This window comes from Danio rerio, chromosome 6 (genome assembly GCF_052040795.2).
Source record: "Danio rerio strain M-AB ecotype USA chromosome 6, GRCz13ab, whole genome shotgun sequence".
NCBI lineage: Eukaryota > Metazoa > Chordata > Actinopteri > Cypriniformes > Danionidae > Danio > Danio rerio.
The window spans coordinates 32,669,853-32,687,910 of NC_141026.1; the positions used below are offsets into that span (position 1 = coordinate 32,669,853).

Genomic DNA, 18,058 nt, shown 5'->3' on the forward strand with positions numbered 1-18,058 from the left:
TGTGTATTCAAATCCTCACAGAAACTTCCACCACAAGAAAAGAAGTCAGCTGACTGTTCCAAATCTGAAAAGAGTCCTTGCCAACAGGACAAGAATAGTACAAGGTAGGTGCTGTTTCATTTTCCCATTGCACTTTTAAGTGTAAAAAGATACTGTTTAAATGTGATTATCAGAGTACTTTTTATAAGTCTTGATGTCTGTGATACTCCTGGGCATGTTTGAGAAACTAAACCGGACAACTTTTCCTTTGTAATGTAAATAATACAGATGCTAACTGTGCTGGCTAGGATTGTGTCAGTGTGTCAGTGAAACTATTCCAGCACTAATGGCTCTGATCTTGGCTTTGCTGCAAACAGAAATCCACAGTTGGGCCATCAGTCGGCCCTCGCTGGGTCAAAGGCAAACACTAGACTCTTTGTGGTCTTTGCAATGTTGGGATTTAGCCCAGCTGTGACAGCACTGCTATCCTCACTGACTGAGCTTTGTGTTACAAGGAGATGGCTTTGAGGTATAGGCATGCGGCTATGACATAGGAAGTGTCCAACCAGTCCATTCATAATCAGGCCAAAGAGTAAAATAGCAACCTAGATTTTATTCTCCTCCTACTTCTTCAAAGGGCTCTTTTAGATACATGCATCATTTCAGTCATTTAACACAATGCAAGTTTTATTCTGTGTATGTGTAGTCAGTTGCATTTTACTCTGAAACTGGCATGAATAGTAGTCCTATACTATACTAAGGAGAAACTTCGGTGCTTAATCCTATTCATAATACCAAACATTCTGAATTTCAAAATCATCTTTTTAAAGAATAAAGGGAATGTATGTATATTGTGTATATGAATAATGTATTAGTTTGACAAGGAAAAGAAAATGGCATTAGCAATGGCATTTTTACATGTAGAGAACACAATCTGATTCTGAAAGTATTGGCATGAAATGACCTCCAGCTGTCTTGGCGAGTTTTGAAATAATATCTTTTCTTGTCTAGCTCGTGAAACATGTTAAGCTGAACCTGCAATCTCTCCCCTTCTTGAGTCTATAGAAAATCCGTTATGAAAGCAAATGTGTGTCCTTTGAAGATGCAGCTTAAAGATAATGGATAGATGTGCTGGGATGTTACTCCATTTACATTCAAACTTTTAGGTGGGGCTCATCTCTAATGTGAATCGAGCTAAATTGGATATTTACTTTCACACACTTTGAGATGTAAATTAGATGAACTTCAGTTTGTTTAAGCTTGTTGTTAAGGCAGAAATAGTCAAATTAATAGTCAAACATTTTTATGTCACTAACTGCTTCCGGTTGTGTGTGTAATAGATGATCTACCTGCCTATCTACCTTATCTTACATATTAACCACATCTTCGGGCATTTCAACCTATGGCTTCTCAGGGTCATTTTTCCATAGATGTCTGTGTGTGGACCTAAGGAGTGGCAAACTTGAATAAGCATGTTACTTCCAAACATCCATCATCCAAAGCCTTGTAAATTGCCCCCTATGAAAGGTTTTGTCTTGATTCTCACTTGTAATTAAGGTGCTGTGGAAAGCAAACTATGAATTATACCATAAAGCTGCATCTTCACATAGCATTTAGCATTTTTAAATTTGTTTAAATTTCAGCCAACTAGCCTTTCATTTAGTTATTTCACTTAAGGTCAAAGACACACAAGTTTAGTTTATTTCATTTTTTTTTCTATTATAATTGAAGTTCTAGATATAATGATTCTTCATTCATAATCAATTCTAATTCTCAAGCAATGAGTGGAACTAAATGATGATTCGAATGTTTAAAAAACCCTTTGCTATTGTTGACTTTTATGAGTACACCTAGTGTGGAGAAAATCGAGTTGGAAGCATTTCAATTGAGCTACAAGCGTTTTAGCCCCACCCAGGTGAGATTACATATGTTCAGGGCTACAGGAAGCACCTGTCGCTGAGATGAGAACACCTAAACATTAGAGGTGAGCACTACGTCTCGTATAGTCCGCTTTCATGTTTACTGCAGTGGATTAGTAAAGGCTGTTTTAAAGCAACTAATGTTGGATATAGACTGCAACAGGAGGACGTGGATGTAAAGTTTTCTGCTGGAAGTCTTGAGTCATTTAAATCTGTAAGATATTATTTCAATCTTAATGTTTTCTCTGTTTTGAAAATACAGGCATTGGTTTGCTAGTAAATGCATGGTAAGTCATGGAAACCTACAGTTCAGTATCCACAGGGAGGGATTTTTGGCATTTCTCAATTAGACATTTCTTTTACTGGTAGAACATGTTTTGTCATATGAACTTTATCAAACAAGGGAAGTTAGCAAGAGTGTGATGTTTGATTAAAGGTGGGGTGTTGTGGACAAAAGCTTACATGGTATTACACTGGAGACGCTCTGCATGCCAGTTCATGCTGAGATCAAATGCATGTGTTAGACGCTGTATTGTATCACAAAAAGGCTGAATCCTACTTCAGTGTTACCCATGCGTTAATGCCGTGCTAATGACATCTCAATGAAAGCGGCAATGTATCAGGTAACGTGAATGGCATGAATACATTTCTTCTTTCTGCACTTTTCTGTCTTCCTTTTGTACACTGCTGGATAAAAGTTTGAGGTCAGTGGGATTTTTTTTGAAAATTGATAGCAAAATCTTAACCACCAAAATGATTTCTAATGCATCACAAGAGTGAATTACACTTTATAAACAAAATGGAAAATTGACAACCTTCTCTCTGCCTACTGACCTAAAATACAGGGATTTAAACTTTGCTGTCTGAGTGTGGTTAAACAAGGACAAAATGTAACAAATGTTTTAACAATCTTGTTTTCAACACATGCAATAAAATTCATGTTAGGTTTGTATTTATAAGAGTATAAATAAAAGCTGTTGCTCTCCATGTAACCTTTTTTTTAATTTTTTTATTTAATTTAATTATTACTGAAAGGTCAAAAAAGGACCATGCTTAAATCTGTCCATAGACTCTCCTTCAAATAAATCAGGAATGTGGTTTTAAGTGGACAAAAGTGATTAAAGCAACAGGAGTAAACAGTAAGGCTTATTTTTCTCATCTTTTCAGCTTATAACCCCCAAATATTAATTCCAGAGATTCACTAGCCCCACTAACCTCGGAGGTGGTTAAAAACATACAAGCATTGCACACAACGACTTACGCACACCTATAGGAACTATATAAACTCAAGCATATTGGCAACACAAAACAGTGTTACAGTCTAGCGACCATATAAATTTTTTATATTTAATTTATTATTAACCTTAATTAATGAGGCATGTGCACAATATTTACAGCACAAGACTATTCTTTGTTTAATTTTGGAGACCTCCACCTTTATTTTATGTAGATTATGGATAAAATATGGTAGACCCCCAGTTTGGGAACCACTGATCTAATTGACCAAATCTCATTTTTATACCAGGTATAAATATGATCTAAGAAATTATTCCATTTTACATTAAAACTTTAATGAAATTTTCTGTGGTAATTCTGTCTGTAACTATAGTTTCCAATATAGTTATCCAATGTATCTGTAACCTTTTCTCTATTATTCACTACTACTTTGGATTTTCTTTATTGCCCTCTTCTCCCCAGTCAAAATTTCTACCCATCTGTTTCTTTGGAGCACAGCCACTGGTTCTATACACCCAGCAGGTAATTAATTATAGACAGCAGAGAAATGGTGATAGATTTTATTTGCAATATATATAAAATAGTTATTTAATTAGCATTAAGTGTATTTAGATGCTATTTGTACTTTGTAGAAGTAGTAGCATATGCTTGCACCTCAATATTAAGGCTACATTACATAACAATATGTATTAATGCTTTATTGAGTGTGAATAAGAATATTTATCAGATGGATGATCACTTATTGAAACAATAAAGGTCTCTCTATACCTACTCTGTGTCCTAATCATAAACACCTTCTTGTTAAAAGCCAGTCAGGCATTTTATGTAATATTTTTTATATATATACTTAAATAATTTTACGTTTGAATGTTTATCTTTGTGACCTGTGTCATTTTTCTTTATTAAAAAATGTTTTTAAAATATAGTTTTAAATATGGGTCTTACTTACTTAAATGTGAGTTTTACTCCCTTCTACTGCAATTTTGAGTTTTTTAAACTAGGCTTTAGTGGGCAGATGTAATATTCATTAATGGGGGGTTCACGTAGACATACTAACACATCAAATTTTGTGCCCTTGGGGAATCAGATGATGGGCGAATAATTGTGCTGGTAATGCTTACATGTCAAACTCATCCATTTGCGCTTGCCTGCACTTGAGTTTATTTTGTTTTAAATTCCAATCTGGCAATGTTGATCCAAAATACTTGAGTATCATCACCATGTTAAACTCTATTGTGACATTTTCAGATGAGTCCATTTTTTATTTTTTTTTTATTGTTCCGTTTAAGTGAATTAAAGGTTATGCTATTCGGAATTACAGTGCTAATTACACATGGTCTGTTGTAAGGTTTAGAAGTAGAGTAAATGGTCTTTGTGTGAGGTTAAACTAAAAAAAGTATGGGAACAAATGACAAACATGTCTGTTCCAAAAGCCCAACTACTGAGAACCAGTGCACTTAAGTATACTTTAAAAGCTATGTGGACATTGTTGTGTGCAAGATGGTTTGTAATACAAAAAATGACGTATATCTGGGCCTGTGCCATTCAGTTTACATTTTTTTTTTAGTTTTGGGTGTATCACTGAACCTGTTGTAAATGTAAACTTCCTGACCACTCATCCCCAATAGATTTTAATATCTTTCCTTAAGATATTCTTATATGGTTTAGAATATAAGAGGTCCTCTCAGCCCCATCCCCCAAATTTACTTGTAAAAAATAATGTCACAAGATCTCTTTTTATCTTCTCTTTTATCCATAAATCGGAGTAGACCAGGAAGAGGGTAAAAAACGTAAATGAAAACAATTGAGATTAAGAAGGGAAAAGCATTCTCTTTGCCAGTTGCTGCAGGGGAAAGATCATTCATTCTCCACAGCATGACAGGCTTGTGGGAACACAAATATGCTGGGTATGACAGCCAGCCTGGGAGTTACCACGGGGAGATGGTGAAATGTGGGAGAAATGTCTGCCTGCCTATCGATTTTCGCTGTACACAGTGAGGCTTTGTGCACCAGAATGGACAAATACATTCAGATTCTGCACTTCTGATTCGTTAACTTTGCTTACGTGACTTGGTGGATTTGAGAATTTGTTTTTAAAGGGTTTCTCTGTTGTTTTCTTAGGTTAAATGAAAAAGGATATAGTGAAATCTTATGCAAGGAGAAACCAGAAACACCTCCTGAAGAACCTGAGAAAAAGACTGTAGATCCTCCCTCCAGTCATCATAAGCCTGCACTACATTTCCCTGTCCATAGCACTCGCAGTGAACCATCAGCCCTCTCCAAAAACAAGAGCTCATTTCTCTTGCCCCATCTGGAGAAGTACAAATGCCCTGAGGGAACACCTCCTCCTCTTAGCAATATTCAGGAGGTCCAGCCTGGATCACAAGGAGGAGCTCTGGCCCCAATTTCCCCCGTCAACAATCAAAGCTCCGCCCCAGTTTCAGCCCCCATTCCTTGGAAGAGTCCAGAGTACAGCAAAGGGCCTGTCGGGGAGGAGGAGCAACACCAAGAGCTTGTGCCTCCTCCCTTTCCACCTCCTCCCCCTCCCGTTGTCCTGCCCACCCAACAAACCGCTGGCCCGACCCAGCCCACAATGGATGGGCAGCGTTCGCCCTCGCCCCAGTTCGCTCCCCAGAGGCTGACTGACAAGCCCCCTGTCTCCGTCTCCTCACAGGATGAAGCTCCTGGAAGGTAAGACTTTCTGTATTTAGAGTTCAATTCCGCCATTCAGGAATTCTTTCAGCTCTCTGCTGGAATTCAGAGAGATTTCCACTGGCAAACCACAGCTGGGCTCCTCTCAGCTGCAATCTTAAAACCATAACTGGAAACTCTCCCTACAGCCCAGTAATTTAATGACAGTGCTTCTCTGACTGTCCCTTTATTGTATTCATGCACATACAAGGGGCTTATTCATATGTGTCCTTGCTGCAGTGCACATGGGTAATCTGCAGTTCTTCAGACCAGTCATAAGAAGCATACCCTCAAGCCTAAGCTAGAGACTGTTATAAAAGATCATTTCTGGGGGCAGTATTTTTGCTGGTTTTGCTGAAATGTGGGAACTCCTTAGTATGCTTACGGTTCATAGTCACCAGAAGCTTTTATAAGTCTAGAGAAGATTAAGCTTTTGAGTGGGACCAAGATTTTAGTGTCAGATGATTTTTAACTGTATGCATACACTTGGTCACAGGAACGGAGAATAACTGCCTACTTGCTTTTATGTGTGCAAACTCTGCAAACCAAAAATAAAAGATCACTTTTAATGTGTTTTCCACACATATTTTAGTCTCAATAATTTCATTTATCCTAATTAGCCTAATTCCAAGTTACATTTCTTATGTTCGCCAAAATAACGCAATTCTGTTTTCATTGTTGTTGTTTATCAGGATGGATCAGATTAAAGATGAGAACACATCTGTGAAGAAAGTGCCCATTAAGATCGTCCATTCAGAGAGTGACACGGAAAAAGAAAGTCGGCAATATCTAGACCTGCCCAGCGAGACGCCTGTCAACTCGCAGGGACTTGTGGGAGCTCATCTTCAAAGTTTGGGGAACCCGGATCAGTCATACTCTTTGTTTTGTACATACACCAGACAAAAAGATCAGGTTCCTGGTCTTAGAGACCCAGACATGGGCCCTCTAAAAGACCAGGGGCCACAAAGCAATATAAACCCAGTGTCTTATGTGGAACCTGACCTTCAGACAGGTCCACCATTGGATCAGAGTACCAATGGAGTGTCTTTGCATGCTTCACATTCAGAGGATGATAAAAGAAAGGAGCTGGCTAGAGACATAATGGACAAAGACAAGTCCCTCGCTGACATTTTAGACCAGAGTAAGATGAAGACCACTATGGATCTGATGGAGGGGATTTTCCCTCAAGGAGATCAGCTACTGGAGGAGGCCCAACAGCGCAGGAAGGCTCAACCTAAACCACTCTCCCCTCGAAACTCTGTTGAGAAGTCAGTATTTCTAATTTGTAATCCTACTGTATTCACTTTTCCTACATCACTAAAAGAGCTCCTCTTTTTTTCCCAAAATAGGCAAATTTTACAACTCTCCTAGAGTTAAACAACTAAGTGTTACCATTTTTTATCTATTCAGTCAATCTCTGGTCTGGTGAGAGCACTTATAGCCTAGCTTAGCATAGATCATTGAATCAGACTAGACCATTAGCATCTCACTCAAAAATTACCAGACTAGACCATTACACTGTGTACAAAAACTGAGCAAAAATGAAAAGTTGCCATTTTCTAGACCGATATCAGGGTGTCCGCGGGGTCTTAAAAAGTATTAGAAGTTGATAAATCAATTATGAGAAAATTAAGGCCCTTAAAAGGTATTTAAAAATCTTAATCGTGTTTTTACGAGGTCTTAAAATTAATTAAACCTTTGTCCAAAGTGTTTGACTCCAAAAAAAACATATTGCTCAATCCACGTGATTGGTTTGGGCCAGGGCACGTCCGGCCAAGCTCCTCCATTCGAGTGATGTCACGTAATTTACGACAAACGCTGGAAGATGATGTGACACTCTCCACATGTAGCAAAACCGTAGAGCGAAACAGATGGCAAAATGGGAAAATGTCAGTTTGCGTACTCCTGGTTGGAGAAGAGTTTAAACAATGGCTGAAGCCTGTCGCTGAAAACAACCCCACAATTCTGTCCAGCTTTTTTTCTTCCGAGCTTATCTGAGCTCTGTTGCATGGTTGTGGTCCATTGATTCATTTAACTACAACTGTTTATTAACAACTGTTTATTAAGTTAAAGGTTTGGTACTGATTAGAAGTGGCGATAGGGTTTTAATATATTCTAAGAAGGTCTTTAAAAAGCCTTAAAAAGGTACTGAAATTACCTTTAGGATTCCTGCATATACCCTGGATATGGCCAGGAACTTTACTCTCATTCTGGTGTAATAAGGAAATTTGCTGCTGTATGACTTCAGCAGGTGCAATGCTATTAAGCAGATTATAACTGGTGGTGCACTGGTGGGGCGATGAGAACGTCAAAGTTCCCTCTAGCCGGCGTGGCAACAATGCTGTCTGCCTTTAAAGCTCCGGATCGTCAAATTTTGCTGCATTTATCTCGTATTTAAAGGAGCCATTGCTGCATATCAGAAAATCAGTTGCATTCCTGCATAAAAACATGCTTTTCAGCATGAAAATGTTGCACGCTTTTTATCAAATTCATTTACCAATGAAAGATGTAGTTGTTACGTGTGATGTGGCATTGCTACATTTATCCAATATGTGTCCATATGTCTGAAATACTCTGAAGCAGCAATAATAGTTTGTAATGTCGTTATAGTTAGCATGAGATTCCTGCTTTTTAAAAAAAAATAATAATAATTATGTAACGTTAATGCACATCAGCAACTTACCAGTTACTTTTTAACGTCTGTCCCTTTATAAAAACATTGTAAATAATTGGAAATCCGGCAACCACAATAATCAAACTCCTATAGTTAAATCCTTGGGAACAAGTGTGGTCAGAACCGAAGTTCACAGGGCTTTGTTTTCCGGACTCCTCTTAAGCGGTGGACTTCTACATTGCGATTTCTAGCCACCAAACCACGTCATTGCTCAATACCATAAAATTGACTTGAATTCAACTCTCCTCGACGGCCACACCAGCGAAGACGTGCTGCTCCTCGCTGCTTATTGCCGCTGGCTCCCATTGAAAACTAATGACTTCCAGCTATTTTGACGCTCTCGCTGCTTTCGTTGTGAATGCATAGTAAGGCTTAGTGCGGGGGACTATTTTCAGGCACACCCTGTCAGGCAAAAAGTTTTTTGATTATTAGGCCAAAATGACAGTATAGTTCCTGGCCATATCGGGCAAGAAAATAGCAATGCAGAAGAGTCAAACTTAACTATAAAATAAAAATGTTAAATAATTGTGCATGATAATAATGGTCTAAACCAGACCATTATCAAAAGTTAACCAGAAGTTTAGTTTTAACCTCAGTCAGACATAACCGAGCTAGCAAATCAAGCTCTTACTAGACTTTCTAAAAACATTCTTTCAGGTGTGTTGAGGCAAGTTGGAGCTAAAATCTGCAGGACACCGGCCCTCCAGGACCCAGTGTGGGCACCACTGCACTAAACCGATTCAGTGATTTATGCTAAACTAGACAAAAAGTGCTCCTGCCAGATCTCGATACCAGCTAAATGAATAAAAAAATAAATACATTTAAACATTGTAAAATAAGCCTATTTTCAAAAGGAAATTGGAGTGTTCCTTAAAACACATTCTCAGTTTGTTACATTTAAGTTTCATAATTTATTTCAGGAGTTTCCCCTTTATGGCAAGTCATTACTGATGAAAGCCTGATTGAATTGAATTCTGTTTTTTTTTAATCAGGAAGTTAGGGTTGTTATTGAGCCCTACCCATGTGGTTTTAAAAAAGAAAAGAATGGCATTTAATGAAAAGTTTGTTTAAGTTATGATTAATAAGAACGATTTATTGCTCTTGCCGTTAATCAGGGGAAATAACTCATTTAGCAATTTGGCAGCCCTTTGTGTTAATCTGAGGTCACCAAAATAGAAAAGAGCATTAGTGTCCCGACACTTTTTCGGCTGTGCTGATTCCGGAAGTATTTTTTATTGAGGACTTAAAAAGAAAAAAACTTGTTACAAGCCGTGAAGCAAACCAACAAGCTAAAAAAATAATCACATCATAAAAAACTTGGATTTAAAGAAAAAAAAGGAAAAAAAAATTGCACATGCACAACCAAAAACCTCTCATCCTTAATGAGGAGGTCTCATGACACATTGCAAATGACACAATGGAATTAAAAATGACTGAGAAATGAGAAAATATACATTTGAATTTGGTTGCATTTACAGAAACAATATAATTTAGGTGCATAAAATGCATAGACTGTATATGCAAATATTTTGAGAGAGTGAGGAGACAAAATTGCATTATTAGCTGTGCTTTATGAGAGTGGAAGGAGCTAAAGATTTGTCTTGCTGTGCTTTGCTTTGTGTGACTCTGGTTGAAAGAGTTTACTGTATAGCATCATGGGAAATGCACGCACACAGACCAGGGCCGTGCACAGGGGGGTGGCCTGGTGGCTAGAGCAACTCCCCCTCTGCCCTTACGCCCCATGCACACGGGGCATCAGCGTCAACGCTTCCCATTCACTTTGAATGGGTGACGTCAGGCGTTGCCGAGCTGCATTGTGGATCCATCGGCGCCGCTTCAGAGGCGTTGCTCGCTGCAGAAGTTGGGACTAGCTCAACTTTTCAAGCTGCGACGGAAGCATCAGCCAATCAGATCGCTGTATGCAAATACACCAGCACAGACAGTGGCCTATTGCTGACTAAATTTCATTGGCTGACGCTTCTATGATGATTGCTTCAGCCCCATCTTCAGACACGCCTTCAGTCAAGCGTTGACGCTGAAGCCCCATGTGAATGGGGCGTTATTGCCTGAGGTGCCCCTCTCAGGAGGCACTTGCTCTTCACTTTGCGATTGCGTTGAGCATCTGCCCCTGTAAGGGTCTTTGCTTTGTTCACGGGCCTGACACAGACACACCCAAAAAAAATGTGCGCAGGTCAGGACAATGCAGCCGGAGCGACTACCTTCATATTCAACACGCATGATCACATTATTAAAATTTGCTTAAACTAAGCATTCTAAAGTATGGCTGTATTTCACAAGGATAGGATTCTGACAAAACAACACGAAGCAGACACTTTACAAAACTTGCGTTAAAGTGATAAATGCTCATGCTGAAAGGCAGAGGATTGCGCTGTCTTTGACAGCTCGCGACTTCATCTGACACATTCTGAGTACATGTACATGGACACCAATACTCCGATTTTAATATGATTAAGATAATACTCTTATTAAGAGTCTACCGTGTAAGCAACGATTTTTTGATTATCGTAAAGGACCAACCGAGTCACATAATGCGGAGGTTTTTCTTTCTGTTCGCCATGTGGTATCATCACATTCCATTTAAACAGAAGTGCAAAGTTAAAAATGACACACCCGAAATTGCATTAAACTGGTGATGCGACATTAATCGTTTTATACTGAAAAGTGCTTCCTTGGTCTTATTCATATTTCTTTGCATGTTAAACACACGAACGGGAGGTAGCGAAAACTACAATTCCCATCAGCCCATGCTTGACCATCATCCCTTGCGGCATGTTGTCGCTACAGATCCAGTAATGCGGAAATGGAGTGTGCTGCTAGAAGCGGGGATGAAAAAGAGCTGAAAAACTCTAAAGCGGGTGTTGTCGCCGCGCGCGTACTGAATAGCGGTGTTGTCGCGCGAGTTCTTATCAGCTGTGTTGTCGCGCGAGTTCTTATCAGCTGTGTTGTCGCGCGCGTACTGAAAAGCGGTGTTGTCAGCACACTGTTCAGATTGATGCAGACATGAGACCTCTATCTTACTCATGGTTTGTCCTCTCAAGTGGGGGAAAGACAATGCACAAGGTTACCCACTGCTATCAACCTGGGCCAAGTCATATCTCTCTTGTCCCAGAAACCTCAGTCCCAAATGAGAGGGTTTTTTTTTCTGTTGCAGGGGACATTGTAAATGCCCAGAGATACCAGCTTTTACCAGATTATATTTATATGATAATTTTCCTTTAAACCCATCTCTATCTAAGTGAGTGAGTGATTAAATGTTGAATGTGATGAGTTTTCAACAATACTAATTTGAAACTTTATTTTTTTTACATGGTTTAATATTTTTTTGTTATTAAAATTGAAGTTCCTGTTTCAAAGCTTACAGATAGATGACTAATTTGTATGTCATTGACTCTTTTGGCACTTTTTTGGAGTATTTTCATAAGTTTTGTTTTTCCTGTAAATGATTCAATAAATACTGTACCGTGACATTCATACCGAGGAATTACCGTACCGTGAAATTCTGATACTGTTACATCCCTAATATATATATATATATATATATATATATATATATATATATATATATATATATATTTAAATTTATTTTATTTTAGATTTTATATATATATTAGTGCTGTCAATCGATTAAACAATTAACTAATTAATCACTCTTAAAAAAAATTATCGCGATTAATCGCATTTAAAAGACTGAAACTTGTCATTTTGGCTATTCGAGTGTAAAATTTATGTAAACGCAAGACAAATACTGTTAAAATTCTAAATATAATTCATTATTAGAATTGTTGTTTTACTTGAACACAGATTTCTTCATGTAAACAACATACCCACAATAAACCAAGATCCTGGCTTGACAGCCATAATTATTACAGAAATAAAAACACAGTCATGTTAGAGCCATTTGAATTTCAAAACAATCAATGCTAATAAAGAAAATATTGATTTCCATGTTGGATTCTAAGTGGACTGCAAAAAAATGCCGTAAAAAAAGTATTGCAGATATGGAAAATTATAATAATAATAATAAAGTATTGAAAATCTGTGCATGCCCTTGAATAGGTTTACCAACTCCCATTCTATAAAAGCACAAAAGCCATATATAGGAAATAACGAGAGTTGACAAATAAAAAAAAACTACATTTTTTTATTTATTATTAAAATAAAATTATAATCCACACTGAAAATGTGGTTGCCTGTGTGTTTTGAGGGAGCCAAGAAAATAATGAGCATAACAAAAACTGCCTGCTGACGCACACAGTTAATGTTGATTAATAAAATAAAGATAAATAATAAAAGCAATGTGTCAGAGACCCTAAATTTTTTTTAACTGAACAATGAAACATCAAACGATGCAAAAAGATTTTACTTTGTCAATCAAATGAACTTAAAACAATAAAAAAATGCAACAAATATTTGTTTGGGCAGAACTACAAAACTAAATGTAAAAAAAAGTTGTTTAAGTTGCACAATAGTTTGGTCATGTATAAATATCATTATAATAACCATATTGTAAAAATATTATTGTCACTTATAAGCCTACATCATCCTGACGATCAAAAACACAATGTCATGATATCTCATGCGATTGTCTTCTGACCGAGGGCATCTTAAAATACATGACTGACACTCCTCATAGAAATTGAGTAGCAGACATTCTTTATAATTTGTAAAATAAAGACTTGCAGGTTCAGGAAACAGCAGGAGGAAGTTGCCGCGTCCGTGGTGCAGAATAAAAGTTAAAAAAAGTATATTTATATGGACAGATAGGTAACTAGATAGAATAGACAGGAGTATATTGATCTGTGCCCCGCTGCAGAGTGCAGACGCGAAAGTCTGCTCTCCCGTGGGGCGGACCCGCGCGTAAGAAAGAGGCGTGACTCTCGGCTATTTTGACCAATACACACCTACGTTACACAGAGCCCAACATGGAAGTTTGTGATTGGGTCAGCCCAATGTCAATAAAGAAAAGAACCAATGGGCTGCAGATTATGTCACACGGCTGCTCTGTCCGGAAAAGAAACATCTTACTTTCAGAGCGTGACAGCTCGCAGCACTGTCAATCACTGAGGCAGAAAAACATGACAGTCTGCTAAGTCTTTTATGGGCCGATCAGATCATAAGAAGAGGATCAGCCCGGCCCAAAAAGTACGTAGAAACAGTGGGAAACTGCTCGGCGTCTGCCCCTGGCCACAACAGGGGAAAAAAAAAAACTGTGTTAATTGCGTTAATTTTTTTTAACGCGTTATTTATTTCAAATTAATCGCATGCGTTAACGCGTTCATTTTGATATACGATATATATATATATATATAAATATATATATATATATATATATATATATATATATATATATATATATATATATATATATATATATATATATATTAGGGATGTAACGGTATCAGAAGGTACGGTAATACCTCGTTATGAATGGCACAGTACGGTATTTATTGAATAATTTACAGGAAAACAAAACTAATGAAAAGCCTCGAAAAAAGTGCCAAAAGTGTTTATTTACCTTAGCACTGAACATATCAATGACATACAAATTAGCCATCTATCTGTAAGTTTCGAAACAGGAACTTCAATTTTAATAACAAAAAACTATTAAACCATATAAAAAAATAAAGTTTCAATTTAGTATTGTTGAAAACTCATCACATTCAACATTTAATCACTCACTTAAAGATGGGTTTTTTAAGGAAAATTATCATATAACTATAATCTGGCAAAAGTTGTGATCTCTGGGCATGTCCCCTGCAACAGAAAAAAAAAAAACCTCTCATTTGGGACTGAGGTTTCTGGGACAGAGAGATATGATTTAGCCAAGGTTGACAGCAGTGGGTAACGTTTTGCGTTGTCTTTCCACCACTTGAGAGGACAAGCCATGAGTGAGATAGAGGTCTCTTTGCGGTACAAGCCAATGTCTGCATCAATCTAACAAGTGTGCTGTGTTCTGCAGTCCCCATGACTGTTTTTAGTCGTATTCCCCAACTTATATTTCACCACAGTCTGGCAGTGCCTGCATATTGTTTTTTTTTTTCTTCGTCTGTCACCTTTTCTCCTTTTTCCTATCTTTTTAGAAAGAAACTGAAATGCTTCCACACATCCGATTTAAAACCATCTTTAGGTTCGATCATTTCCAGCTCTTTTTCTTCCCCGCCACTAGCAACACACTCCATTTGTGCATTACTGGATCTGTAGTGACAACAGACCGCAAAGGATGATGGCCACGCCTAAGCTGATGGGAATTGTAGTTCCCCTTCGGGGGGAACTTCAGCACTATAAGTGGATTTGATTTGTAAAATCCACGCATTGGGAGGATTCGGATCAGAAGCCGCTTGTCTGAAGAGTATTGAACGGGCCAATGAATGAAATTAATTGGCAGCGTAAGCTTGCGCAGGTGTGCGACATCTGCAATTATCTCAGCATATAAGCACACCTGAAGCCAGCAGACGCCTTCCTTTTCGCTTCAGATCCTTTCTGAGTGAGTCGATGAGGGTTCCTCTTGCTGATCAGCACTTCAGAGCGAACGAGTGTGTCTCCCGGTCCAGAGTGGGTCTTCGCGGTGGCAGACGGTCGAGCTGGGTTACTCCCTTGCCTGCGGTTCTTTGGGTCCGGTCCTCCAGAGCGGTGCGTATAGTTGCAACTTTCCTAAAAGAGCAACACAGTCGTGCAGCACGTCCTTTTCAGGATGGCGCTCCGACTGTGCGTTTCTGGATGCGGGGGTTTCCTGGCTCCGGATGATGGACACGATCACTGCATTGCATGTTTGGGGGTCCAGCATGTTAATGCGGTGCTCGCGGGCGGTTCATGTCGTCATTGCGATGCCATGACCGTTGCACAGCTAAGATCGCGGCTAACTTTCGCAAGAGAGCGAGCCACCCCAGTTGCCTCCTGTTCTAAAAAAGCAGCGGGCGCTCGGGCAGATCTGAGGGTTTCAGCGGGAGATAATCCGCCGCCCACGGGCTCGCGGACCTCTCGCTCCTCACGGCGCTCCATCCAAGCTTCGGGTGGTGAGAGTGATCCGTCTAACCAGATGGTAGCTCTCACACTCGCTGACACCGGAGATCAGATGTCCTCCGCGGCATCGGAGGGTGGGCTTTCACTGTCCGACGAAGATCCGGACCCGCTCGCCCCCTCCGGGCAGGTGAGCGCTGTCAAATCGGATCCTGAAGCGGACATGTTAGCCGTGCTTTCCCGGGCTGCTTCGGCCGTGGGGTTGGAGATGGTTTATCCCCCAGCTCCGCGGCCTGACCGACTAGATGGGTGCTACGTAGAGGACCAGAAGGCGAAGCCTTCGAAGCCTCTCGTCCCCTTCTTCTCGGAAGTGCACAGTAGGCTCACGCAGTCTTGGAGGGCACCTTTCTCTGCCCGTGCTGCGTGTGCCTCCGCCCTCACCGTCCTTGACGGCGGAGCTGCCAGGGGGTATGAGGCGATCCCGTCAGTGGAGCGCGCTATCGCGGTCAATCTTTGTCCGCGCGGCGCCTCTACGTGGCGGGGTTTGCCCCGCCTCCCGTCCAAAGCCTGTAGGTTGTCTGCCTCCCTCGGAGCCAGAGCTTATAAGGCTGCGGGCCAGGCTGCTTTTGCTTTGCACGCGATGGCCACCTACCAGCGCTACCAAGCGCAGGCGCTGGCCGAGCTGCACGAGGGCGGGTCCAACCCAAGCTTATTACATGAGCTGCGCACCGCGACCGACTATGCTCTTCGGACTACTAAGTCCGCCGCGTGTGCGCTGGGGAGGACGATGTCCACACTTGTGGTTCAGGAACGCCACCTCTGGCTAAACCTGGCCGATATGCGCGACGTTGACAAAGTTCGCTTTCTTGACTCGCCCATATCCCAGGCTGGCCTGTTCGGCGACACCGTCGGTGAATTCACCCAGGAATTCAAGGCGGTGAAAGAGCAGTCGGATGCGATGGGCAATGTCATCTATCGGCGTGGCCGTAAGCCCGCTCCGCCCGCCGAGCCATCCACCTCTGCTGTTCCTCGCCGAGGGCGCCCGCCAACTAGTGCTGCCCCGCCCCCGCCTGCTTCTCCGGCCAAGCGGGCGCGGCGTTCACCTCGAAAGCAGGCAGCCCCTCCTGCCCAGGGCGCCGTTAAGTCCGGTAAACGGACCGCGAAGCGTCCCTGAGACAGGCCATCCGGAGAAGAGGAAACTTGCTCTTTCCCCGCTGGAGGGCGGGGCCCCGATAACAACGGTACTTTTCAGTGCCACCAAAACATCAGTAAAAGAGCACTTTTTCCCTTCCCCGGATGTGACTGCACGAGTTCTGCCAGTCCGGGACGCGCTGCCTTCCGGCTCGTAGACTCTACGTGCTTCGCCAGTGGCTCACGAGTGCTGGGGGGACGGTCTCCCTTCCCTCAGCCCTCCAGCCCCCTCTCCGGAGTCAGGGTGCGGAGCCAGAGTGAATCGCTCTCCTCCAGCTCTTCCGCGGGACCCTCGTGCTTCCCGGATCAGCACACCCACTCCGCGCTGCCCCACCGCTGGTACGTCAGCGATTGTAGCGATGACTCCATTAGCGAGGGCTCTGCCTGCCTGGTTAGCGCGGGCCAGCCCCTCGCGGTGGCTCATACGCACAATCAGACTCGGTTACGCGATTCAGTTCGCGAAACAGCCCCCCAAGTTTACGGGCGTGTATTTCTCCAGGGTCAACCCCCTGTCCGCCCCTGTCTTGCGAGAGGAGATTGCTGCCCTCCTGGCGAAGGGTGCAATCGAGCCGGTTCCTCCAGCCGAGATGGAGAGTGGGTTTTACAGCCCATACTTCATCGTACCCAAAAAGAGCGGTGGGTCACGGCCAATCCTAGATCTGCGCGTTTTGAACCGCTGTCTGCACAGGCTGCCGTTAAGAATGCTCACGCAGAGGCGCATTCTCCAATGCGTTCGTCCTCGGGATTGGTTTGCAGCCATAGACCTGAAGGACGCGTATTTCCATGTCTCCACTCTTCCTCGCCACCGCCAATTTCTGCGGTTTGCGTTCGAGGGTCGAGCGTGGCAGTACAAGGTCCTCCCCTTCGGGCTCTCTCTGTCTCCGCGGGTCTTCACCAAACTCGCGGAGGGTGCCCTAGCGCCCCTTCGGCTCGCGGGCATTCGCATACTCAATTATCTCGACGACTGGCTGATTTTAGCCCACTCGCGGGAGCAATTGATTATGCACAGGGACAAGGTGCTTCGGCATCTCCGCCTACTGGGGCTTCAGGTCAACCTAGAAAAGAGCAAACTCGCCCCCGTGCAGAGGATTTCTTTTCTCGGCATGGAGCTGGACTCGATCACCATGGTAGCGCACCTCTCCGAGGAACGCGCTCGCCTGTTGCTGAACTGTCTGAGGGAGCTCGACAGCAAACTAGTGGTCCCACTGAAGTTCTTTCAGAGGCTCCTGGGGCATATGGCATCCGCAGCCGCCGTCACGCCGCTCGGGTTGCTCCATATGAGACCACTTCAGCACTGGCTTCACGATCGGGTCCCCAGACGCGCATGGCACGCGGGCACACACCGGGTCTCGGTTACTGCGCTGTGTCGCCGCGCCCTCAGCCCTTGGAA

At 41.8% G+C, this 18,058-nt stretch overlaps 2 protein-coding genes across 30 annotated transcripts in view; one reads left to right on the plus strand and one right to left on the minus strand.

Moving 5' to 3' along the window:
* Positions 1-18,058, plus strand: part of shroom2a (shroom family member 2a) — an 85,471-nt gene that overhangs the window by 60,032 nt on the left and 7,381 nt on the right. For 15 of the 29 annotated variants that reach the window (XM_087257380.1, XM_087257364.1, XM_087257365.1 and 12 more), the window contains 4 exons: positions 22-104; positions 3,597-3,656; positions 5,256-5,825; positions 6,518-7,093. In XM_087257380.1, coding sequence (XP_087113506.1) covers positions 22-104; positions 3,597-3,656; positions 5,256-5,825; positions 6,518-7,093 — 1,289 coding nt within the window. The remainder of the gene's footprint in view (positions 1-21; positions 105-3,596; positions 3,657-5,255; positions 5,826-6,517; positions 7,094-18,058) is intronic. The other 14 variants (XM_087257386.1, XM_087257366.1, XM_087257367.1 and 11 more) reach the window with 1 other exon arrangement.
* Positions 11,668-18,058, minus strand: part of lepr (leptin receptor) — an 847,758-nt gene continuing 841,367 nt past the window's right edge. The window contains exon 21 of the transcript XR_015492822.1: positions 11,668-12,036. The gene's annotated coding sequence lies outside the window, so the exon portion shown is untranslated. The remainder of the gene's footprint in view (positions 12,037-18,058) is intronic.